Consider the following 26,024-nt stretch of genomic DNA (forward strand, 5'->3'; position numbering starts at 1 on the left):
GTAGGTAAGATGTAAGAATTAAATTCTGATTAATAGGTATCTTTCAGTCGAAACACTCAAATACTCGTCTTTTAGTTTAAGTTTGAATTCGTTTAAAAAATGATTTCATTTGCGAAATATCATCCAAAATGAAACCATTAGTAAGTCGAATAGAAACGTTTTGGTGGAAAGAAACTAATTTTGAAAATTCTCTATTAAATGTAGATTGTAATATTCGCTTTGATGGCCGTTGCTCTGGCCATGCCCCATAGATCTGGTAGAGTCTACGGTGATGGCTATGGACATGGTAGTCCTGGTGGATATGGTGGTGGTAATGGCGGCTATGGTGCCCAAGGAGGCGGATATGGCGGACAACGGGAAGGCTTTGGCGGACAACGGGAAGGCTTTGGAGGACAACGGGAAGGCTTTGGCGGACAAAGAGAAGGTTTTGGAGGACAACGGGAAGGCTTTGGAGGACAACGGGAAGGCTTTGGCGGAGAAAGAGAAGGCTTTGGAGGACAACGGGAAGGCTTTGGTGGACAAAGGGAAGGCTTTGGCGGAGAAAGAGAAGGCTTTGGCAGACAAAGAGGGTTTGGACCAGGTGCTGGAAATGGGTATGGGTCACAAGGAGGCTTTGGCGAACAGCAGAATGGCCATACCCATCGTTTCCATCATGGATACTAGAAGACCAGACCGAAGACATTTTCCATGAAGAATATTGGTCAATCGCATTTTAAGGATAAAATCACACACGTATAAACGAATTATAAATATACTAAATGAAAAGCAAACAAAAAATTGTACAATACTTTTGTTAAGAATAATATGTATATTATGTATTATATAATTATGTATATTTCTACAGAAATCGTAAAGAAATTTTAATTTTCCATAACCTCAGATATGACCTTAAACCTGGGTTTATCGCTGTGTCTTCCAGAGCATTTAATTTTGATAACGATTTCTGTGCTATAAAAAACGAGATGTCGATGCAGAATGGTATTCAAAATCATTCGAAACTCTAATCGAAATGAAAGTCTTGGTGAGTAGAATACGGTACTACATGGAGTATATTCCTTAATCCTCTATTTATCCTTCAGATTGTTTTATTTTCGTTGGTGGCCATGGCTCTGTGTAGGCCCCAGGGCTACGTATCTTATGGTGGTGGTGGGCAAATGTGCGCCATGCACAACGGTCGCCAGGTTTGCGGAGAAGCCCAGTGTTTTCAATACGGCGGGCGGTTTATATGCCGCTTATTTAACTACCGTTACGTGGATGGACAGAATGATTATCTACGACAACCTGATTACCCACCGTCTCAGGGAGGATCATTCCCAGACAGAAGTGATTCTGGTAGCATTCCTGACTTTGGTGGCTCCGCCAGTAGAAATACCACCCCAAAGCCAAGCACTAAACCTCAAAAAATCTCTAATTATGAAGTTGTTGAATTCAGTCCTAATCAAGGACAATTTTAATACAATTAATTGAAAATTTGATTAAATATATGGTCTAAATCGCGGACTGTTACGTTATATCCGTAGGCACAAACTGTTTAGTTTTAATATTTTTTGTATTTGCATTCAAAATTTGACATCTGTAGTTAGATTTTCTGTTTATATACACACCTGATCATAAAAGTAGGTACACAAATCTACGTAAAATTTAACATAACAGAAAACGGTTTTATTGAATAAAAATTAGTTTTCAATTATTAATATTCCTTTTTCAATAAAATAAACTTGAATATATTATGGGATAATGTTATATAAAAAAATATATCTATTTTTACTTCAAAGTCAATGTCAGTCTGCTCAAAATAAAAGGAAACCTTAAAGTATTGCTATGAAAAAAATTTGTTAACTGATTATTATTTTTTTTTTTTGCCTAAATATGATTTAATAGTTAATATCCTATGTATCCACCTTTATTTTTTGTAACCATTATAATTATTTTTGGCATACTTTTAATAAGCGTCTTTCAGGTGTCTCAAACCAAAATGTTTGGACGCCCTCGCATAATTTTTGATTATGGAATTCCATTAGCTTTGGACATTCCGTTCAATTCCTTGGGATTTGTGTTATGAATTATTTGATAAGAATACTACTAAGACTTGATTCCAACAACCGAATGCCAGCGGCTTTCAACCCAAAAATGATCTTAAATGTTTCTACAGAAATCGTAAAGATATTTGTATGTGGTATAACCTCAGATATGATCTTAAGCCTGGGTTTATCGCTGTGCCTTTCGGAGAATTTAAGATTGATAAAGATTTTTGGGCTATAAATAATGGAATTTCGCTGCAGAATCGCATTCAAAATCATTCGAAACGCTAATCGAAATGAAAGTCTTGGTGAGTAGAAGACGGTACTACATGGAATATATTCCTTTATTCTTTATCTATCCTTCAGATTGTTTTATTGTCGTTGGTGGGCATGGCTCTGTCTAGACCCTACATTTTGAGCAACATTTTTGGTGCTAGTACTTATATGTGCACCATTTCCAACGGTCGCCAGGTTTGCGGTGAGGCCAGGTGTTGTCTTTTCGGCACAATATGCCATTTTGTCAACTACCATTACATTGATCAACAGAATAATGGAGAAGGCTCCACTTTCCCACCGTCTAATGGAGGGTCATACCCAAACAATAGTCGAAGTGGCTCGGTGGATTCTGGAAGTCCTCCTGTACATAGTTCTCAAAACAACCCTGATTATCCTGTTATTGAATTCAGCATATTTAATAGAATTAATTGAAAATTTTGTTTAAATATATGCATTTATATGCTCGGCAGCATACAAATTGGTATTTAAAGATTGGGGTGCTTCCAATATTATTTTTTCATCCCATTAACCTTCTATAGTTCATCTACATTTGGCATTCGCTTGAAGCCATGACATTCCCTTCAAAGAAAAGCAGAAGCAGATGGGCCAAGGGGACTTTCAGGGGGATATCCACAGGTAGAAGAACTTCAATCCAGGTACCGGCCCGGACACACTCTTTTTTGCTATAAAGATCAAAGTAGGTCCTGCAAGGATACCATTCGCAAAGTATCAGCCAACGACATGAAGTTTCTGGTGAGTAGATCGGAGAACTGAATTCTTGAACAACAAAAACTCATTTATATTTCTTCTATAGATTATTTTATTCGCTCTGCTGGCCGCTGCCCTGGCCTTGCCCCAATATGGAGGTGGATATCGACCAGGATATGGGCACGGTGGCCATGGGAAGGGCGGAGGACATAACTACGGTGGTGGTGGTGGCTCACATCACGGACATGGCAAGGGCAATCATGGACATCGTGGAGGTCATCACCATCACTAGATCGTGCATTTTTCACAGATCTATCCTTTATAGACCCCCAAGAGACATTAATAAAAAGTTTTATATGAACATATGTATGTTAATTCGGATTATTTAATTGTGGGGATGGTTTTTGCATTTCCTAATGGAACCTCTAACCTGAAATGGACGAAGGAGTGGTCCTATGTCCTAAATAATAGCATAATGGCAATGACTTCCTTTAAAACGGAGTCTAGATAGCATTAATTATATGTAGCATGGACAATAGCAGAAAAGATCCGAATAGAGATGAACGTCCGTTATTCGTTCTACATCAGGGTTTGGCACGCATATTTTCGCATGTTTTTAGTGCTTTTGTGTGCGTAGACAGCAGGCAAAAAGGAACATTTTATTGGTAATACACGTGTACGTGAGCGGCGCACTTTCCTACGAGCCTATGAGCTACGACAGGGCATTGCCGACCGCTGTTCTACATCCATCCGTACGCGGGGAGAGAGAGAGAGCGAGCAATTTCCGAGAGTTTGTGATTTGCGTAGAAGCAGCAAAGCTCTCGCGCTTTCGTTCATACAGAATAAATATTCCATATCGTGGATGCTCTCTGGTCATCCTAGCTCAAGATATTCCCCAAAAAATATGTTTGAGACCTTGGCTCTTCGGATGGCAACAGCAGAGCTTTTGGTGGTACTATATTTTAAACGACTTAAAAGGAATACCCGTATAAAGTCATCTATCATCTAACGTATAAAGTCAATCAAAAGATATAACGAAAATGTGCGTGTGAGCATGTCGCAACTGCGTGAATCTAAATCACAAAAGGCACGAGAGTAACGAAAATAACAAATACAATTGGATTTACAAGGAAAATGTCAGACAATGCAAACAATTATATCGAGCATTTACCTCTGCTTCGTTCTTTCGGCTCGCATTCAAAACTCATCCGAAAGTGCTGATTGCTGCTATGCACAATATCCACATTGTCATGTGCTAAAATTCAAACATGAGTCGGATGGTATATGAGGCTCAACAAGAAAAGTGAAACTACCTGAAATTTAACAATTTAGTATTTCTGGATCTGGCTATTGCGATAGCAACTGCAGAGAGGTTGGTGATGCTTTACTTTTAATGCCATAAATCAAAAAACAAATAAACGACTTGAGAGGCATATAAAATCATCTTAAGCGAATTTGCATAGAGGGTTATTCCACAGTTAATTGTTTTATTGCTTAGGTTACCAAGGTACCTGAGTAGATTATGTTATATGGTTTTCCAAGCAATCGTTGGCCATCTGTTCTTAAGGAGCAGCTGCTAGTAAATCCCTACCCGAAAGCAGGTCACAATCTGAAACCACCAAATATCCATTTAAATAGTTTGAGAACCAAAAACAAGTCCAACATTTCTCATCTGCATTTCACGGAGGAAACATCAGCATGAAATATTTTGTAAGTGCATATTTTGAAATTTAAAATTTCTTCAATAATTTTCCTTGTGTGTTCTCCACAGCTATCTATCATATTTGGGGCCTTGTCATTGACTTCAGCGCAGTATTTCGGCGAGGACGGTGTATACGGTGCTGCGCCCAACGGACCCTATGGACAGCAGAGGCCACAGCAACAGCAGCAGCCCCAGACCCAGGACTACTTTAACGGTGGTTTTGGCTATGGCTATGGGCCAGCTTTTGCCGCCGGCTTGAATCAACTGCAACTGCAACAGCAACAGCAACAGTTGCAACAGCAGCAATTGGACCCGTATTTCTATGGTGGCGGTCCATACGGAGGTTGATGGGAAATCTCTCATGAGTTCTCGCAGTTCGCCTTCCAGGAGGCACCAGCTAAAGTTCCAATTCCCAGGCAATAAAATCTACCCCCAATACCAATTACTGAAGTTTTCTTAACCATAACATAAGCAGCAGTAGCAACCAAGGAGCAGCAGTAGCAAAACGAGAAATTATTTGTAGACATTATGTGAGTTTAATTGTTTTAGCAAATGGCACGAAATAATTACGATCGCAAGAGATTGTCTGGGGTTCTGGACGTGGTGTTGGGTTGGACCTCTCAATCTCTAGTTGACGGCACCCGGCGGCGGTGGAGGCTGACCGGCACACCAGGGCGTGCACGATGGCAGTGGGGTTGTGTGTGGAGTGGTGTTGCTGGAGTGCCGCTCTGGCCGCGCCATGGCTCCAGCCATCAGCCCCAGTAGCGATAGGAACAGCAACTGTAGGACGGGGGCACGGAAGCGTAGGTCAAAACTATGAGATTAACTTAATATAATTGCTGTGGAGGGGCAAACTTACGCAGCAGCACTTGAAATTCATTTTGTTTCGTCGCAAAGCCGCAGAGAACAGAAGTTCGTGCGGTTGTACCTAAGCATGGGGCTTATATAGCTAGTGCTCCGATTGGAACTGTACGGAACGGAACGGAACCAGCCTCGATACGGTTCAGGGTTTCGTAATAAGCAATAAAAATGGGTTAGCTTTTGTGAGGTCTCAGTTCTAAATACCCTTGAATATCAATCGGCTATACATACCTAGTGTTTCGAGTTCTAAGGCCTGCCCCCAAAAAAAAGGGGGCCTATCAGCGACTTTTTTTTGTATAGAAACAAACAGATGACGAATAAGAATCGAAATGAACTTAAAAAAACCTAATAAATTTCGTTTTTTAAAGTCCAAAAAACATGTTTAAAATCAAATAACCAAGTTTCTTCAAGAAATTATCGGTTATAGATTTACATATACGCACGCGTATACGCTATACGGTATACCAAAACCTGATTGGAGTTGGTTTTCTCCAGAATTGGTATACAAAACACAAATAAATGTAAACAAAAATAGTCACTGTAAACTCATTTGGAATACAGTGTGAACCTGAATTAAAACCAGTTCTTAATCAAACAATTTAGATGGTATTTTCGAGATCTAGTTGCACGTAAAATATCTTTTATTTTCTGTTCGGTTACAGAGAGCAATGCATTTTCTCTGTATAAAGATCAATTGCCTCCAAACAAATCGATTGCCCAATTGCTCGCCTCATTCCGAAAAGCACTTTATTTTAAATATATTTCTATACACTGAGAGAAAAGTGGCACACTCATCTTTAAGTTAAAAATTCGGGTTTTAAATACTTTAATTTAAATATTAATCTGATAAAAAGTTGTTTTAATAAATAATAAAAAAATATATAAAAAAAATATTTAAAAAAAAATATAAAAAAACAATATGAAAAATAAAAAAATAAAAAAAATATTATATAAAAAATAAAAATTAATGTTAACGTAAAACATTACTTACGAGCGAGGCGAGTGATCCGAGGATTCGAAGGAAATAAAAGTTAAGTTAAATATTTAATTTAAATTATATTAAATTTGTAGGAAATGTGGCAAATGTGGTATATATATGATAAATAAATAAATACGATAAATAAATCCATTGGCCTACATTCCTAAATATATAGGGCTTTTTTCTCTGGGTGTACATATATTTCTATACATTTTTTCTATATGTATATTGTACGCTCGTTTGTATTGCATGCTTATGTGATTGCGCTATTTCTGTATATGTGTGTGTGTGTGTTGCAGACTCCTATCTGACCCAATAATCGGACAACTTAATTGCTATTGCATTTGTAAAATATTTCTACACCCAGTTTTTGGTTCTTGCTGGGGTATTTTTTGTATTTCTTTGTTTGCCTTTCAATGGGGAGCAAGAGAAAGGTTGGCCAGGGCGGAGCGCCGTTTGTCACTTATTTCAGATTGGTTGTCCCCCAAAAAATAAACAAGGCAAGGCAATTGTGGGTGAAATTATTTGGAAATATATTTTATGTGAGGTGCTCTGAAACCACCTACGGAACAATATTTCCATTTCACATTCTAAGTGGTAATTCTTGTAATTCACGTATACCCCCTTTGGATATGTACATATTTACCAAAGTTTCTTTCTTTATTATTCGTTCTCCTCTTCTCAGTGATTATCCTTTATTTTCACAATTTATTGGGGCTAAAGCATAGATATCAAAAAGTTAACCGGAAATGTATTTCTCTGAAGCTGCAGCAAATATGCTCAAGCGGCATTTACAGGTAGCAGAGAGAGCCTCTCTACTCTGCCCCAAGACCAAGTACCTGGCCACCTGGCCCAGTGTCCATCTGTGTGGGAGGTCAAAGATGCAGTCAAGCGCAAAAAGGCCAACTGGTCGCCCACTTGAAAGTGCTGTTGTATCTGGAAACTTCCGGTTCGTCACTCCTATTTAACACTCCTCTGGGCCACTGCTGGCTGAAGGAGCAGCAGCAGAAACAATGTGCAGTCATTGAGCGCAAATGTGCCAAATAATGACTTGCAGGCGAGTGCAATTTATATGATAAGCAACAAAAATAAATTGCAAGCAATTCATTTTACTTAAATGCAGTGCCCACCACCCAAAAAAAAGCCCCAAAGAGAGAAACAAATGCAGCGTTTGCAACTTTATTTTACCCCTTCATCAGGTGGTCCATGTGTGTGCGATATGTCTGTGTGTGCTGTACTTAATTTTTCTGCTACGCTGGCAGCCCTGCTTGATTTACTCCGCTGCTGCCTAATGAACCCCAAAACAGCAACACGCGGGGGGAAAATGGAAAATGATTTAGAAAACAAAACAAAGGAGGAGTGCATACTTTTGGCCGGAATGTGGTTGGTTTTGCTTTCATTTGAATGTGGTGTATACTTTTTGGTTAGGGAATAAACGTATAAACAGGAAAATATCAGAAAAGTCATCATTTTTTGCCGATCAAAGGGAATCTACTACCATGAATAAGGCGTCGTCTTTACCACATGCTCTGCTCTCTTTCGAGGGTCCATCCGTCTGTCAAGCCAACGATTGCTATTTCTTTCTAGCGCTAGTCTTTTTGAGAGCCCAGAGAGCGAGTGGCTGGAGCAGCAACATGATTTGTATGGTTAGCGCAGGTTCGAAACTAACGGACAAGTTCGAATGCAGCTGCGATCGGGGTTCGACCGCGAACACGTCGAACCGGCAAACAAACGGCACAGCGGCACAGCCCTCGAGCATGTTTGATCGCAAAATGTTCGCTTCTACGCTTCGGAAATGTATGAGCGCAAATGTATTGGTAGATGTAAGAAAGAAGAACAATAAAGAAGGACAGAAACAACGCAGTAGAGTTTTCTATTACGCCTTCCATTCGGATTTCTGCTCAGAGCGAGGCTTGAGTCGTCTCAGGCGAGTGTGGCGCGGCGATTTTTTTGATTTAAGAGAGAGAGAGAAAAGGAAATGCTGAAGGAGAGCAATGGATGATGCAATGCTGCGTCGGGTATTACGTGAGCTGAGAGAGGCTAGCATAAGAAGGTGTTAGGCATTTTTGCCCATAGATTTGAAACGAAAGAGAAATAACCGCGAATCCCTTCGAAGCCCCCTGCCCCTCTGCCTCTGACATAGTCATATCTTCTTGTATCTTTTGAAACTCTTTGCCAACCTTTTTGTTTCTCTCCCACTCTTCCAGCCAGTCGTCTAAGCCACCTTTAGAGCTCTCCCAACCATTTCGAAAATCCACTGACCACACACAGGCCCACAACAGACCTAAAAACAACATCCATTTACCCATGGCAGTGTCCAGACCGAAGGGGAAGTGGAAAATTAAAAACCTTTTTTGTTTTTTGTTTTTGGTGTTGCTTTCGTGTGCTTTTCCTTTACAGGATTTGCGTATAAACAGCTGGCAAACGCTCTCAGCGTGTCCCGCGATGTTGGTGGGGGGTCAGTGGGTCTCGGTTCGCGCTCTCGTGTTGCTAATGAGCCGACAGCGACAGCTAATTGAGCGGAGAGCTAAGGCTTCAAAAGGAAAATTAATGGGGAAAATCGAGCTAGAAGCCCCGTCTGCCCGGCTATCTGTCCGTTGATGCCCGGGTGGCGTACCGTGTCCCCTACAGCCTTTTGCATTAGAGAAGAGCGCAAAGAGCCTTGTTACACTCCAGGGCTGACACAGGGGAGGAGCGGGTTGCCGAGATGGTTTCTCTTCGATTTTTTTTTTTTTCTGCTTCCCTTTTTTTTGGGAGGGAGAAATTTATTGCATGCAATAAACATGACGCGAATGCTCGTATGCCGGAGAAGCAGGAGCAGCAACAAGGACAAATCCAGTTGCCCATAGTCCTCGTATTCATATGCAAAATTAATGCTGGCTGGGGACTTTGGCTATGGGAAAGTTCAAGCCTCAACCGGGGTCCAGGCCAGGTGCGATGTCACGTCGTCGCGGCGTTGCAGCGGACGACACAAAGGATCCGATCCGAATGGGCAGAATAGAGGCGGCGATGCTTTGCCGAAACTTTGCCTTTTTTTTGGTCCACTCCGTGCACAGAAATCGAAGAAGTAATACTCTAACTTGAAGGGGTCTAAAGATGGCAGACCTAATGCATTTCCAGGCCCCAGTGTTCAGAGTAAACCTCCTCTGGAAACTGGTATTCCTTCACTGATGGATCACAGCTTCCTGGGACAGTGGATGTACCCTCTCTTAAGGAAGCTCCAACATGCAGGGGCACATCCGATGACCCGACAGCTCTATAGCTATGGTAACGCTCTCTCTCTTCTCGTCACTCTTTCCCTTACCTGTTTCTCACTCTTCTTTTGCTTTTGCTCTCGTCTGGCCATCCTTTCTCTTCTCTTTCAGAGGATGCACGAGGACGTGTGTGTGTGAGTGTGTTGTCCTTCATTGTTGAAAGCTGAACCTTGGGAGCAATCAGTGGATTATACGCTCCTTTTTGCAAGAGAACCTCCCACGCGACCTATGAGCCCGTGCCGCCGCCCCCTGCCACATTCCCATCGCAACCCATTCTTTTTTTTTTTTTTTTGGTTGCATTTCATTGTTCGTTAAGAGTTACGCCTGTGCACGTGTGGGTGTGTCTGTGTGTGCTGCAACATAAATTTAACTGCAAGCTCATGGAGCCGTGCGACAAGGCCACAGGAATTCAAAACAAAAGTTGCAACAAATACCAAACACGCCATAAAGACAATTGCAACAGCAGCAACATAGACATAAATTGCAGGGCCCTAGCCACTCTGTAGAGGTTGCTCCTACCCCTAGCCGAATCCGCTTGTGCCTTTGCCACTTGCCCCCTGCCCTCTGACCCTGCCAGTGCCACTGCCACTGCTATTGCCTTTGCCTCTGGGTCTGTCATGCAAAAAAGAATGACAGGAAACCGGATGTGAGTGCATGCCTTTTGTGCATGCAACGAATTATTCAGTTGACACACCGGATGTGTGCTTTGCTGTTCTTGTTGTTGTTGCTGTTGCTGTTGCTGCCTCTGGCTGCCGCTTGCAGCAGTCCGCTTGTGCTCTCTGAGGAGCAGCGCCTGGATTCTAGACCCCCCCCCCCCCCCCTCACACACACGCACACGCGCGCATACAGTGACATTTTTTTGGTAGCGGTTAATTTCGTAACAATGCAATTTGTGGCCAAAATAAAATTATGTCACTTACCCAAAAGTGTTTTTTATAATGAAATCATACACTGGAAAAAGAAAACAGAATTCCAATTAATTTGTATTGTAGCAACATATTATAGGAGTGTTTACACACACTGGGGGGTAAAATGGAACAGTAAGAAGAATTAAAATAAAATATTCGGGCTTCACATAAAAACATATTTATATGAAATATAATTCACTTTGACTTAAACTTTAAAAGTTTTTAGAGCATGGCCCATATTTAATCTTAATAAAAACCATTTAAAATAAAATATAAAATCTTAAATTATTAAAATATGAAATTAAAATACTTAATTTAAATATGAAATTAAAAAACTTAATTTAAATATGAAATTATTTGTTTTTAAATATAAAATATAAGTAAATACGTATATATATATATATATATAAATATCGTGTCAAGGTGTTTGTCGCTAAATTCCTTAAGCGGCACGACCGATTTTGGTATATTTTGTATATTTAATAAATATGAGAATATGAATTAACTATTTTTCCCCTGTAAACATAATCTAATCAAATCTAATAAACATATTCTTTGATCAAGTGATACTATTTATATCCCCTTAGTTTCATTGTCTCGCTTTCGAGTACGAGCCAAATATTTAATATTCCGCTCATCCGAAAGTACTGATGGGTGTTATGGACAAAGAATGTCCGCATTGTCATGTGCTCAAAAATAAGTCAGATGATATATGTTGCGCTCAAGAAAAGTGCAACTTCCTGAATGGCTTGCTCATCGGCCCGTCGACAAATTAAAATCTGTTCCTGAAATCCATTCGCTTATTCAGTTCAGGCTTTCCCATGACATCGTTCAGAGCACCAGAAATAGTTCTCAATACTACGGAAAATGGTTTGCCGGATCAGCTAGTATTTTGTGTAAGCCACTTTCTTTTTACAACTTCCACACTTGGAGAAAATCTAATGGTGTACATTTTTAAATCTAAGTGGAAATATTAAAATGTCAGGTCTTTTTTTCTGGTTGTCTACGTTAAAGATTTCTAGAATAAAGGATAACCTTTGTTTTAGTTTAATTGAAATTATGAGAATGAGAACTATATGATTTCATATTTTAAACCTATCAAAAGATACAAATATAACTATGAACTTGTGCTATGAACTAATGTTTCTATGGTATGAACATATAATATATATATATGTATTTTCATATATTCTTTAGGTTTAGGTTTAATATATATATGTATTTTTATATATTCTTTAGGTTTCTGACCCTGGTGATATTGCTGTGTCTTCTAGAGAATTAAATATTAAATTTCACTGAAAAATCTCATTCAAGATCGTTCGAAAGGAAAGTCTTGGTGAGTAGAAAGCGGAGTAGACTGACTATATTCAATAAACCTTTTTTAAACACCTCTCTGTATCCTTCAGTTTCTTATATTTTCGATGGATATGGCCCCAGCCATGGAAAGGAGCAACTAGTGTTTGTCTAAAGATGTTCATAATATACAAAGATCGTCAGGTCTGCGGTCGGACCCAGTAATTTAAGAACGGATGATTGTCTTCCCGTATCACTGATGTACAAAATGATTCGGATTCTGTAAGCATTTCTGTAAGTACTGTTAAGTACACAGGGTATATAACAGGACAAAGTTTAACCTATGAAGAAGTTTACCAAACGAGGCTCCATCAAGGGTATTTTTTCACCATTTTAGAAGAAAAACTATTTAATTGATATTATTTAAATACATTTAAAAATTTGTATAGCTGCACGTTTTACTTTTGCCTCTCATTGAGACATGTGGCTAAAGGCACTTTCCGGTGGGATAACCAAAAGTAGAGTCCTGTTTGTTATTGCAAATCTATTACAGGGCATTCCCATTGCTCAGCCTTTGTTCCACGCTTCCTTTAAGCATATTTTCTGTTATTGCCGTTGCCATTGCCGTGCTTTATGATTATTGTTATTACACTTACGAGTATGTATGGTAGAATTTTTCTTCTCAAAAATGTACACACATACATATGTGTGCATGTGTGTACTTTCTTAAGCAATTTTTCAATTTTATGTAGACCAAAACTCATAAATAATGAACGAAACAGGAAACCCGAAACAGGACGAAAGTGGGGCGGCTGTGGAGGGCGGAGAGAAGTAATCAAAAAGTGTGTGCTAACTAAATTGTTATTGCTTTCAAATGTCACGTATCATTATCATAATTTTTTCGCCTTGACATTTTTAAGTAGCTGCCATAAATGTTTATAACTTTTACGGACAGCAACAGAGTGAGAGTGAGAGAGGGAGACAGAGTGTTTCTATTAACCCTCCTGTGGTCCTCTGGCTCTCTTAACATTATTGGACCCCAGGGAGAGAGGCTGGCAGGCCAGGCAGGTCTGTCTCTGTTGGCCACACACGTAGACACCTCTACCTTGACATTCATATTCATAATTTATGGCTCCCCAACATAAAAGGAGGCCCAAACCGTAAGTAACTTTTTATGGCTGAAAGCAGGGAAGACTTGTTCTTTTCGTTAACTTGCAATTAATGATTAAAACATGTTTAATAACCATCTGCTGACAGCCAAAGAATACTAAATAATATTCTTTAAGTAATTCGAATTTTCTTTAAGGGAAAACTGGGTGTGGAAAAACGGTGTTTAAGAATAAAGATCTAGCTGATTTTTTAAAGCAAATAATGACTTTGCTTTAATTCTTTAATTTTATTTATTTATTTATATTTTTCTATAATATATTATTCATATTAAATTAATTAATTAAATTATTTTTTACAAGAAATCCGCAATTAAAAATGTAGAACCCTTTCAAATCCACAAAAAGAATAGTTTAAAAAATTGTAATAAAATATTACTATTATTTTATATATTATTATTATTTTATATATTATTATTATTTTATATATTATTATTATTTTATATATTATTATTATTTTATATATTATTATATATTATTTTATATATATTATATATTATTTTATATATTTGGGTAAAAAAAGGAGTTCCATTTAAACTCAAGTCAAAAATACAGAATCGTATGAATCGTCGTACGCATACGCATAAAAAATGCTAATCTATAAGGACAACACTTTACAGCATAATTATTACAACAGTCAATACAAATTTCCTTGGAAAAACATGGAAAATTTGAATTAAATTACAATAAAAATAGCTTCAATAAATTCTTCAAAATTCCCAATAAGCTTGAACTTTTATCAGAAGAATAACAAAAGACCACAAATGTCCCAGAACTATGGAATGTTATTCCAACAAAACAAGAGTCCCTCTCTCACAAATAAATATTTTGGTGGGGGCGGGTCGCGGTAGGGGCCATAAAATATGAGAAATTGTTGCCATTTTTGTTGAGCTCTAAAATTAATTTTGCATAATTTTATGGGCGCACATTTCTGTGGAGAGTCTAGACTAGGCATTTGTTTCAATTTAATAAAATTGTTATTTTATGCAATATGTTTTTTTGGTGATTAAATCGATTTTTGCATAAATATATTGTGTGGGTATTTATTTAAACGAATCGAAGGGAGAACTTTGTTAAAATTACTCGGAAAAAGTAAAAACAGAAATGACGATGCGAATGATGCGATGATGAAAAACTTGCCCCACCACAAACATTAAAAACTAATCAAACTTTTAAATACACTTCAACCGCAGTAGCAGCAACAGACTTAAGATTGAGATATAGCTAGGGGTCTCGGTGGGGTGGAGTGGGAACTGGTGGGGGTCTGGGGGGGGCGTAACGCGCTGACACCCTGAACAATTCGACAGGCGTCTTAAGAAGCATCTCTCTCTTGGCATCGACTTTGATTTGTTGCCTCCTCGGTGTCTCTTCTCTCCTTTCGTTTCTCCTCGTTTTTTGGCCTTAACTTTAGCCGGACTTTTGCCTTGTTGTCAACGTCAACAGAAATTGATTGCTCACCAAGAATCCCAGCCACAGTATCCCGCCCCCCACCACCACCACCACCCCACGCTTCCTCTTACTTTTTATACCCTATTGGACTCTGCCTCTGTGGCATTTTCATTTCATTCAGAGTTGAGTTTACTTTGCGCAAAAACTTTTCACCCAGCAAAAGAGAGAGAGCTTCTGAGTCTCAGTCTCTCCGTCTCTCATTCTCTAGTGAATTATCCTTAGCCAGCGGACCACGGAAGCGCCTACTCCCCGGGACCAAAAACTTTGACACAGTTTAGGAGCCAAAAGTTTAATGGAATTTGTCTATGGCATCGCCTTCCGGTGGCACCCCCACCCCTCCTAGCACCCCTATCTACCACTCTGGCCATCCAATATAAATAAAACAGCATTCAACTTGTTTTTAAAGCAATTAAAAATTCTTTAAGACTGCGCAAGACCTGCCATTGCCTCTGCCTCTGCCTCACGGTAGGCCACAAAATATGCGATCGCTGTGGGGGGGTGGGGGGGGCTTAAGGGGTTTAGCTCTGGAACTGCAATTTTCCTTTGCGCTGAGAAAATGTAAACACAAGTGAAGTAATAACTAAAGTTTTTAATTTTAAAATGATTTATATTTATTCTTGGGTCTTAATTCTTTTACTTTGAGGGCCAAGGCTTTGATGGGGAAAATTAAGGTAGGAGAACAGAAAAAAGGGGACAGTAATATGGTAGAAATATGAGAGACTACGCCTAAAACATGTTCAGATCAACCCGATCGACGCTGAAGCGGAAGCCGAAGCGGAAGCTGAAGACGAAGCGGAAGCCGAAGCGGAAGCCCAAACCAAAGCCGAAGAAAGACTTTGGTTGGTTGAATCATGCACAAGACATGTGTGTGGAGCAACAGCAACTCAATTCCTTGCCTTCTGTTCTACTTCCTTTAGTTTTTTTGGTGGCTGGGGGCTTATTTAAGCATTTAAGTAAGACTGCCAAAAACCAATTGGAAATCTAATTTAATTTAGCAACCAAACAATTGTTTGCCTACTTTTTTGTGTGCGTGTGTGCTCCACATGGCGTATAAACAATGCGGCTTGTTTATTGCTTATACGCTGCTACTCCCCACCGAAGGCATAAAACGCACACACAAACACACACATTCGCACACAGCCATCCACGAAAATGCTCAGCATCATTATCAACACTTCGTGGAGCACAAACACAGAGAAATATACATATACTATATAGTAGAGAAATACTTGTTCAAAGAGAGAGAGGGCGGGCTGGGAGGCGATGAAAATAGGTTTCAGAGAAAACTGTGGTCTTAACTACTTTCTGCACGTCTGCAGATAAAATCGATAAATTCCTTTTCGTAAAACGAATTAGGAAACTAATTGACTTGGATTTCGCTTAAAGAATCCCACATAAATCGTTAGCTTAAGCGTGGTTCTGGCAGTTGGGGTGGCATTGTGGCACTGTGGCATTGGGGGGGCCTTCAATGTGTTTTTTTTTTCTCCACTCAAATGCCAAACCGAAATTGGAACAGAAAATGCATTTTATTTGTGATATTTTTTTTTGCATTTATTTTAATTTTAATTATGTGACGGTGAAATGTGATTAAATGTGAAAAATTTTCACCCACTTCCCAGTCGGTGCTCCACTCCTTCAGCTGCCGCTAACCCACTCAACGGCACCGCCATCATCGTCGTGCCGTCGTCGTCGTCATCGTCGTCGTCATCTGTGCATCATTCAGATTTAGCCAAGCGTTGACAAACACTAACAAGGCGCAAATATTATGCCCACATTTCCTGGCTTTCAATTTAATTTACCTCCAAAACACACACATTTAGGGTGCACACCTCCCAGCCCTCCCCTATACAGACGGGGGGTATCTGTGCAGGCATTTTATGCTCGGCTTATTTGGGCGAATGTCTTTGCCACTCGACGGAAAAATTCGCGTTTAAGGGGGGGGCGGCGCAGAGAAAGCCGAGAATTTGTCACTTAACTCATTTGAAAAGGCAACGTTTTGGGGATCATTTGGTGTACGGAATAAATGGTTTAAAGGAAAGGCTACGACTACATTTTGTGCTACTAAAACCGAAGCTGAATAAACCACTCCATGCCTAGGCTCAATGCTAAGTCAGTTCCCAGAATCCAGCAACAAAGGCGCACTTTTGTTACTTATCGGTCCGAAAAATCCAACAACAAAATACACACTCTTTAGCGACAAGCAGAAGTCGGTCCCAAGTAGGTTTTAGTATGATCTTTGTATGATGTATGATGTGTATATGTATGATGTTTCTGTTTATGTTTCTATGTGCACAGGTCCTCCAGTAATTATGATAATTTCTACCTCTACATTGAGTCTTCTTAAATCATTCTTAAATACAGTTTTGAGCATTGATTCTTTTCTCTCTGTCTAAAGAAGAGTTAAATATTTGAATATTTAACTATATCTTGATTTATTTTAATAAACATTCACATACCTATTATTATATAGCCACCAGAGGGTATAGGATCGTCTACATCGACTACACTCTTCCTGGCACACTTTTGCTTTTCCTTTTTCTCGGAACTTATTTAAACAATGCGTTGACCGAGACGTCATACATAATAACAGTAAGTAAGTATTCCATATACTTCATTCACAAATACCATATTACATATAAAACAACCCAAAACAGCTCCCGAACTGCTTGGAAAAATGACTGATCAGATTTCGATGGATGATGGCGGGCCGCGGAAATCGCGGGGACAGCATAACGTGCACAACCAATGGGACACACTAATGAATCCGGAAATCACGGATCCTTTGGTCCTGAACAATCGAACACCCACATCGATGCTGAGCCGCAAGGCCACCACCCTGGTGCTGCCGGACTTTTCACGCTTCACATTGGCCAATCTGGCATCCCTGCCATCGGACAGTGCCGGCGATATAGAGACCGCGCAATCACAATCAATCCGCAATCAATCGCCAGCGCCGATCTCCAAGTACACAGATCGTGTGGTGGACGATATACTGCAGCAGATCTTTGAGGAGCGACGCGGCGACTTTACGGCAACATCCTCGCACTGCGACCTGGCCGTTGTGAAGTGGGCCAAGCCCAAGAAGGAGCTGCATGTCGATGCGCGTCTCAAGTACTGGCGCGAGATGATGCAGCGACGCCGCAAGCTGCAGGTTCGAGTGCAGAAACTCACGGGCAAGAATGCCGCCGAAGTGCTGTTCAATCGACCCGCCACTCTGGAGAATCGTAACGAGCAGACGGTGAAGCGTCTGCTGGAGTATGCGGAGCGCATGAAGTGCGAGAAGCTGATGGTGAAGCCCGTGTCCGCGCTGCGCGAGTTCCAGGATCCCTGCACGTGTACTATCATCCGAGAACTGCTCGAGACTCTGCCCAAGGCAGAACGCGATGGCTACAAGGACGTGGAGATCATAGGCCTGCCAGATGTGACCAAGCGAGAGCTTTTGGGCAGAGAGGCAATGGGCCAGGATCTGCCCCGTGGCTGGCTAAAGTCCAACGTCCTAGACGAGCGTATCGAGAAGCGATTCGGCCACATTTGCAATGTGCTCGACTTTTTCCCCGATCTGGATAACCTGCAGGTCACGGGCATCAATATCGAGCGGCTCAGGCGTGTGCCATCGACCACCTTTATGGGTGCACCATCCCTAAGGACCATCACCAATAGCTCCTCGCTGCCCTGCCACGAGGAGTGCGAATACGAGTCGTATACGGAGTATCAAACGCCTTCCGTAGAGGCGCCCGAAGTACCGCAGCTGGGGCTGCGGATCAACAAGAAGGACTACATCCCAGGCGAAGGCGATCAGAGTCTCAACGAGTGTTTTGAAATACTGATTAAGTTCTCCTGCGATCCCTTTCAGCGAAGTGCCCAGCATATCCTGCAGCTGACCAACATTGGCCAGCAGACGCTGTCCTTCGTATGGAAACAGGGTGTCTACTACTACAATCGGGGCTCCCTGCTGCTGGCCAAGGACAATGAGTTCTTTTTCGACCTGGAGAGCTTTCGTTTGACCTACGGCGAGACCCGGAACATCATCGTAATGTATCAGCCACGAAAGGTGAGCATGGCCGTGGAACTGTGGTTCTTAAGCGTGGACCCCAGGATCTTCTGCAGCAACAAGGAGTCGCTGTTGGTCCGCTTACACGGCTGCTGTACCGCCCCAAAGGAATACAGGGCCAAGCTGAGGGAGCTTCGCTGCATTCCCATATGCAAGGCGAACACCGAAGAAGTCAATCAATTGACCACAAGACTGGGCACAATATCGCCTTTGGTAGTGCCGCCGCCCGCCTGCTGTCCCTACGATCGGACTTTGGATGAACGGGAGATCTTTAATGCCTTGAATCCGGGCCATCATTGCTGTCGTTTCGACGATCTGGAGGTGCTCAAGGGCCTGCACCAGCAACTGAAGAAGCCTCGTGAACGACCATGGGATCTGCGCCTGGACACCATCAAGGAGTACATAATGCGCATCGAAACGTTGGAGGATCGCGAGAAGATCTTCATCCTGTACACGGATATCCTGGTCAATATGCTGGAGCCGTCGTGCAGCCTGGACGACATCCGACAGATGGACACACAGAAGCAACGCTCGCGTTTCATCTACGTTCGCGGCGTCATCTGCAATGGCATCGAGGAGTGGGAGGATCTCATGTGCACCATCGAGGAATCGTTCTTTAAGCCAGAACTGCAGCGTTACTACATCACTCTCTTGCAGCAGCTGCAGGAGGAGGAGGAGGGTGACGAGCCAGTTCAGGATCGGAGTACATTGACCACACTCTCACCCGCAGATCTGGAGAAACTGCTCGAAGTCTATGCCGAAGAAGAGCTGGACGAGGAGAAGATCAAATCCATTGTGTTGTCAAAGCTCTATCATTCGAAGTACTTTCGGGACACCCTCTTTATACAGACCTACTCACATTTGTGCAACATAGCCGAGGATATTGTATCTGTCATCGAAAGCACAGATGTTGTACCAATATAGAAACATAAAGCACCTTTTCCTTAATTAGTTTTTGGTTCTTTTTCTCGTTGATTTCTTAATTGAAAAGATGGCTACGAAAAATTCAAATAAACCAAAAGAAAAGTTGGAAAATGGCTCATATTTATAAATTCATATGCAATTGCCATTTCTTTTGGCTTCGTGCCTTCGCTGAACGAAATTGCAACAAACATGCAAATATATAATTTTAATAAAGTCCTGGAGAAGCCGCAAAGACCGTCTGTCCCCCTCTCGTTCTGTCTGTTGCACTGCTTGCAAGCTGCTCATCAAAAATACCGAAAAAAAACAAGTAGGACAAAGGGTATCTTCGGGTAGCTTTTGCTGATCGGGGGTTTGAGGTTCGAATATTGATGGTTCTTCGTGGTTCGATGGTTCAAAGGTCGCAAGCTTTTGGGGTCGAACCTTTCCTTAAAAGACCCATTTCGAGGGTATCAAAAAAAGTCGATACTTGCCGCACGGCAAGTCATTTGACAAGGTAAAAGTTGTCGTTGCTTTCGCAACGGTTGTTGTAGATGAGAGGGGCAGAGAGAGAGAGAGAGAGAGAGAGAGAGGGGGCGTGGTGCATGGGGTGTGACTGCCACGGCACTTGAGAAGCTCCGAAGTGCGGGCTGAAGGGGTGTTATGAAAAATGTGAAATATGAAATTTATGTTCCAACAAAATATTTTCCATGTAAATTCCGTGTTTGTGCTACTTTTTTGTTAGCCGTATCCGCCGTGTCGTCAATGAGCGCAATTTATATGCAATTTGTATGCCAAAGGAACACAAAGAAAGATGGAGAGATAGGGGAAAATTCTCTTAACAGTATCACCATTGTATTGGATAATTTAATTATTAATTTTAATTCATTAATTGTACACAAAACATAGAATATAGAAACTATTGCACAGGAGGCTTCCGGAAGTTGGGGAACTTTTCAATCATTTACACTCTTGTCCCTCATCACTCTCATAACTTTCTTGAGAATCCTCTGGATTTGAAAAATATCCGCCCCCATAGTATGAAGGATATTCGGCCCCATAGTATGAAGGATATCCGGCCCCATAGTATGAAGGATATCCGACCGAATAACCGTAGTACTGGGGAACGGCGAGAGCAGCGGCCATCAAAGCAAATAATACGATCTACAGGGTCCCGAAATGTCACATTAATATTCTGTACATTTTGACGGCTGTCGTCTACTCACCAAGAAATTCATTTTGGTTGATCTACAATTTGGAATTGAATTTCATTTGATAAATATGTTCGTATTTATAGCAAAAATCACTGCACGGCTTGGAAATCAATGAAAAGATAAGAGTCTGCCTTTTGAACCGAATTCTCACGAAGAGCTAAGCATGTACACAAAGACCTCTGATTCCAAGATCGACAAAGATCGCATCGGACTTCCCAGAAGTATTCTCTCACAAAACACAAATATTCCTATTATAACCAGACTTTTATGGTTTCTAAGAATGCCATAAATCTGAACAGCCGATAAGCTTAGATTTCAACGAAAACAAATTTTAGAGTTCTTTGGAACCTATTTTGTTTTGTCTATAAATACGAAGCTCTAGCCAAAATTTCGTTAATAAGTGACATGAATTTATTGGTAAGTAGAGCTGAGGAGTTTGTAAAATACTTTAAGTATTCATTTGATTTCTCTTTAAACAGCACATTGTAATCATGGCCTTGATGGCAGTTGCAGTAGCATCCAAACATCATGGACGTCATGGTCACCATCACCATAACCATTGCCGACAATATGGAAACGTACAATGCCGCTTCGGATATTACGATGAAAAAAATCTGGGAGGCGGTGGACAATATGATGGAGGACTTCAGGCAGGTGATATCAGAGACACATCGGATACAATCCCTGATTTCGACGCCTATCTAAGCAAAATACAAAACACAAGCCCAAGTTTGTTTTAAGCAAATACACATTATCTTCTATAAATAAGTATATTACCCTTTTTATGATTATTAAGAAATGTATAAGAAAGCACAAGCAATTCTTTTATTCACAATTCGTTCAGCAATCTGCTATTTTTATCAACACGTGTCTCACACAGACACAACAAATAGAGAGGGAGAAGACAAGGGCAGAAATTGCCAGCTTTCAACGGGAGAGCAATAAGGAAGAGAGCACACAAGCGAAGCATGGAGTGTGAGAGAAACGGAGAGTAGGGCAGGGAATATGAGTGAGTTTTAAGCCTGCTGCGCAATTACAGTTTCACTCAAAAATCGTGGGTTCAAGAAAAACTGCTTGCGGTTTGTCAAGGGCGGGGCGAAGCAGTGGCAAAAGGAAATCCAAAGCGGCAAAATTAGCAGCGCACCGGACCCCTTCGTCTCTTGGGCTGAGTGGTTTCTTTTCGTGAGAAAATATAAGCGCGACGGGAGAGAGAATAAGGAAACATAAAAAACCTCAAATTTTCCACTTACCTTTGCATTTTATTATCTGATTTTCACCTTTATTCCCGCACCGGAACACTATTTTTATTTTCCGAGTTTTCGCGCTTTTCCCGGTCTGAAAACGCGGAGCTGACTTCGGACGCGTGCTTTCTCGGGTCCGCGTTAGGATATTATATCGATACGGCTGATATTTTTATTTTCCATACGATATTGTCAGTGTGATATTTTTGTCCACGATTATATCACAAATCGATATTTTGAGACCCAATTTCAAACCGAATATTACACAGCTTGATCTCAAATATTTAACATCTGGCATCTACAATAAAATTAGTTGCTAAAAACAATTGCAAGCTGCTGTAAGCAAAAAAAAATCTTGAGTTTGAACTTTTGAATTTTTTCCGATATATCGATATATGGATATTTTATAATTGGTGCATTCGATATGGTGATATTTTTTAAGCAATTTACAGTCCTAGTCCGTTTGAAATACATGTATTGAGTATTATGAGTATGAGTGTCATGAGTATTAGTGCTCGCTCAAATTGTTCGCTCATTGGAAATTAGCTTGGATTCCGTGTTTCACTGACTCTCTGATGTTAAAAAGAGCGTGCAAATTTTTGCTTCAAGTTTTCTCCCACTCCTATGGCCAAATGTGAATGAAAGTTTATGCATGTGTTGGCCACTTGTTTGCAGAGGGGTGACTGAGAGGGTTAAGGTGCACTGCGCCTGCATGGGCGATCTTAGGTAAGTAGTCTCCCTCTCTCTCTCTCGTGTAATGCGTGACTAAATGCCCGAAATCTGTGCTTTTATTGGAATTTGATCCTTGCAAATCCTGCTGTTTGCTTGTTTTTTTAAGAAAAAAACGAAAACAGAAACGATGGAGTGGAAGATAAGCAAAAGCGAATGGCAATATTTTCAAAGAGAGAGCAGCTAGAGCGAGACCTACTAATACTCCTACGCATCACATCTGTTCCGCTCTCACGCGTTTATTTCTACCTTCTTTTTTGCTATATTTTCTCACGCATACACACACACCTTACAAGACATCACGCAACAGCACGAAAAAAACCGCGAGACAAAGTGGAAAGGGTGGTTGTTAACGAAAAAATGAGTTTGCAAAGCTTTCCGCAGATTGTTTTAATTGATCTGGTTGTTTCTGGAATTGTGTATTATGTGGGTCCTATTCTTGTCACACCCCAAGCAGTTTTTCTTGGATTTAACACTTAAAAACCGCGATTTTTATATGAAATTGTAACTGCGTAGAAGAGCTGCATGCTGTCCTTCTCTTGCTCTTTCCACGCTTTGCTTTCGTGTCGCTCTCTCATTGGGATTCATCTCCCCCCTCTACCCATACCCATATGATGAGCGAACATTTTTGTGTGGCTTTGGCCCACTTGTTGATACAAAAATGAACGGTACAAGATTATGAACGAAAGGTTTTCTGAATTTATGGTTTGTTTTACCACTAGAGGTATTGTTCAAGCCCTGCCTCAACAGATTATACCCTCTCAAATCATTATTATAGACTCTTTAATTTTCACAGCATAGGCCACACCCAAACTTTTACCTAATAAAATTTGCAAAACTTTCTTCCTCTTTTTTTTTCTTTCTTTTTTTCAGGCTTCAACACTCAGGCTTAACCCTTTTATATTATTTTCCTTTTACTTTTTGGTACAAGTCAAAGTTCGTGCTGGCTGGGTTACATGTTCGAGGGTGCACCATATTCCTGTTCAAGTTCAAAAAATTTATTGTTTCAATAGGGCCAAACGACATATGCAACATTCCAGAGAGTTTCAACTAGCAAAAACCGATATAATAGAAATTGAATTTCTATAAAAGTTTCGACAGCATGCAAAAGACAAAGTTTGTCCAGACTCGGGGGGGTCGAATCGGGTGGGGTATTGGATCACATACGCTGCCACGCCCACCTTTCGACAGCCATCTGACTGAAGAGTTTGGCAAAAGAGTTAAGTAGCCAATCACCATGTCCTCCCATCACACCCGAAAACTATCTGAGAGATTCTCCTCTATCTCCTTTACTTTTATATGCTCCACGGGCTCCCCGAAGGGGGGCCGCTGTCAACACTTGGACTTCCGTTTTGGGGCGCTGCTGCTGCTGTCAGCAAAATGTCACCAGCATGCACATGGAATCGGTTTTCTTTTTTTCTCCCTTACTCTCCTTTCGTCCTGTATTTGATTGGGCTTGGGGTACAGAGATTGGCCTTTGCCAGACTCTTTCTGGCTGGCCGTGTGCGCCTCCTGCCATCCTGCCTGGTCAGGCAGCAGCAGTATTATTTGCTTTTATTTTTTGCAAGTCAATAGCTTTGGCTTTTAAATTTATCGACTGACGTTTGATGCGCTTCATTTAACTTGGAAACATTTTTCAACTCAAATTCTCCATCGCCTTCTCGTCCCTCGACTGCAGTTTTGGTTTGCAGGCGCTTTTTTTTTTTTAGAAAATACATGGCTAACATTTCTCGGCCCCTCTCAAGCCCACTCTCTCTCTCTCCCTCTCTCATTCTGTAAAAGTTTTGTACGTTGCATGGCAGATGTTAAGTGTCATTAAATTCTGTCGCACAATTGTTGCAGCTGCGAGCAGAAAGTTAAAAGTACAGTAGGGTACAGTAAATGGAGGAGTGATTGCTGAAAAATTTACTGCCGAGAGAATTGTCTCTTTTGCACGAGTAAGACGGCTAAGACGCTCTTCGAGAGAGAGTTCTTTTATTTGGAGTATCCACTGTAGTTACAGCTACTTAAGTATTAATACATCAACAGTCTACAGATCCAGAAACGGCTCTGGATCTCCACTTATCCCATCCCCAACAAGTGTGTCCAGCAGCCACAAGGAAACAAATCGTAGAGACAACTACAACGAGTACTAGTACTAGAGTCCTGGGCCTGTCTCGGCCATAAAGCAACAATACGAGTATTGCCCATACAAATACAAAAAAAAAGAGGGAAAGAAAAAAACTCAATGGGGCTACTTGAACCCAAGCCAAAAGGACAGAGAGAGGACTAGCCTGCAGGACACAGCTGCTGTCATCCATTTGGTTATCTGGCAATGCACTTCACAAAAATGCTCCGGCAATCGAGGGGTGGCTGGGGCGGGGTGCTCGGGGGCGTGGGGTTTAAGCCCGGGGTCTAAATGCAGTCAACTGCAAAAACATACACTGCTTCACGGTTATTTTGCTCTTTAGTTAGTTGCCATATTTTCCAATCCCTTTTTGCCTGGCCATCCTCCTTCGGCCCCCTCTTGCACCCTCTGTTTAGGGGGCGTGACCGACGCCCACTTAACAAATATCAACTAAAATGGCTTTATATATTGTTGAGATAATAAAAATCCAACTGGGTTCTCTACACAACAGCATACAGGATCTAGGATGGTATCTCCTTTCACCCCCTCCCCCTCTCTCTCTGTGTATGTGGAACGCTTTGATAGCCAAGGGATAAACGATAAGTAGAATGGAAAATAACTAGAAATAAAATTAAAACTACAAATGGACATAAAATCGTTTGAAGGTTGAATGAACCGGGGGTTTAATTGAGGAATAAAAGTGCAAAAAAAAACCATTAAAAGGATTAGAAGACAATTTCCATAAGAGCCCATATTTGGGGTGTATTAAGTGTAAGGTGAGGCATTACAGGTATTGCACTCGACATTATCCCATTTTCCTTCAACTTAAAATGCATTTGGGAGAGGCCACGGCGAACCTTAAATTGAGAGACCTTACTGAACGAAAGCAGCGCTGCCTGCGTGGGCGGCTTATCTCTCTCTGCTTCGTTTCCCAAATGCTCGCTCATGCTCTCTCTCTCTTTGCTTCGTTTCCCAAATGCTCGCTCAAGCTCTCCCTCTCGGCTTTGCTGCCGAAATGCTCGCTCAAGCTCTCTCTCTCTCTCTCTCTCTGCTTCGCTTCCTAAATACTCTCTCTGCTTCTCTTTCTAATTGTTCGGCCATCGCAAATTGCCATTATTTTCTGCTCGGCTCTCCTCTGGCAAAAAAAGGGTGAACAACGCTTCTG

The 26,024-nt window shown here is 41.1% G+C and overlaps 6 protein-coding genes across 6 annotated transcripts; 4 read left to right on the top strand and 2 right to left on the bottom strand.

Moving 5' to 3' along the window:
• Positions 1-35: 35 nt before the first annotated feature.
• On the top strand, positions 36-770 carry LOC108163661. Its single transcript, XM_017299082.2, has 2 exons — positions 36-140; positions 205-770. The coding sequence occupies exon 2, from the start codon at positions 272-274 to the stop codon at positions 689-691; it is 420 nt and encodes a 139-aa protein (XP_017154571.1). The 5' UTR covers positions 36-140; positions 205-271; the 3' UTR covers positions 692-770.
• A 148-nt stretch (positions 771-918) lies between these two features.
• Positions 919-1,650, top strand: LOC108163663. Its single transcript, XM_017299083.2, has 2 exons — positions 919-1,021; positions 1,080-1,650. The coding sequence occupies exons 1-2, from the start codon at positions 1,010-1,012 to the stop codon at positions 1,452-1,454; spliced, it is 387 nt and encodes a 128-aa protein (XP_017154572.1). The 5' UTR covers positions 919-1,009; the 3' UTR covers positions 1,455-1,650.
• A 1,341-nt stretch (positions 1,651-2,991) lies between these two features.
• Positions 2,992-3,374, top strand: LOC108163665 (glycine-rich cell wall structural protein-like). The gene is made up of 2 exons (XM_017299088.1): positions 2,992-3,050; positions 3,112-3,374. The coding sequence occupies exons 1-2, from the start codon at positions 3,039-3,041 to the stop codon at positions 3,295-3,297; spliced, it is 198 nt and encodes a 65-aa protein (XP_017154577.1). The 5' UTR covers positions 2,992-3,038; the 3' UTR covers positions 3,298-3,374.
• A 1,402-nt stretch (positions 3,375-4,776) lies between these two features.
• On the bottom strand, positions 4,777-5,736 carry LOC108163666. The gene is made up of 2 exons (XM_017299089.2): positions 5,567-5,736; positions 4,777-5,487 (listed from the first exon to the last, which is right to left on the bottom strand). The coding sequence occupies exons 1-2, from the start codon at positions 5,585-5,587 to the stop codon at positions 5,335-5,337; spliced, it is 174 nt and encodes a 57-aa protein (XP_017154578.1). The 5' UTR covers positions 5,588-5,736; the 3' UTR covers positions 4,777-5,334.
• Positions 5,737-17,103: 11,367 nt separating this feature from the next.
• LOC108164147 lies at positions 17,104-19,595 on the top strand. Its single transcript, XM_017299751.2, has 2 exons — positions 17,104-17,210; positions 17,272-19,595. The coding sequence occupies exon 2, from the start codon at positions 17,292-17,294 to the stop codon at positions 19,590-19,592; it is 2,301 nt and encodes a 766-aa protein (XP_017155240.1). The 5' UTR covers positions 17,104-17,210; positions 17,272-17,291; the 3' UTR covers positions 19,593-19,595.
• Positions 19,596-20,439: 844 nt separating this feature from the next.
• Positions 20,440-20,877, bottom strand: LOC108161694 (keratin-associated protein 21-1-like). The gene is made up of 2 exons (XM_017296006.2): positions 20,795-20,877; positions 20,440-20,732 (listed from the first exon to the last, which is right to left on the bottom strand). Exons 1-2 carry the CDS (start codon positions 20,804-20,806, stop codon positions 20,529-20,531), a joined length of 216 nt encoding a protein of 71 aa, XP_017151495.1. The 5' UTR covers positions 20,807-20,877; the 3' UTR covers positions 20,440-20,528.
• Between the last annotated feature and the right edge of the window lie 5,147 nt (positions 20,878-26,024).

The sequence above is a fragment of the Drosophila miranda genome, chromosome 4 (assembly GCF_003369915.1).
Source record: "Drosophila miranda strain MSH22 chromosome 4, D.miranda_PacBio2.1, whole genome shotgun sequence".
NCBI lineage: Eukaryota > Metazoa > Arthropoda > Insecta > Diptera > Drosophilidae > Drosophila > Drosophila miranda.

What these genes read in the sequence shown, in the direction of transcription:
- LOC108163661 (XM_017299082.2), top strand. Translation starts at nt 272, where the DNA reads ATGGCTATGGACATGGTAGTCCTGGTGGATATGGTGGTGGTAATGGCG.
- LOC108163666 (XM_017299089.2), bottom strand. Translation starts at nt 5,587, where the DNA reads ATGAATTTCAAGTGCTGCTGC. An exon ending in TGAATTTCAAGTGCTGCTGC is followed by an intron (nt 5,488 to 5,566) that starts GTAAGTTTGCCC and finishes CCCGTCCTACAG; the next exon opens with TTGCTGTTCCTATCGCTACT.
- LOC108164147 (XM_017299751.2), top strand. Translation starts at nt 17,292, where the DNA reads ATGACTGATCAGATTTCGATGGATGATGGCGGGCCGCGGAAATCGCGG.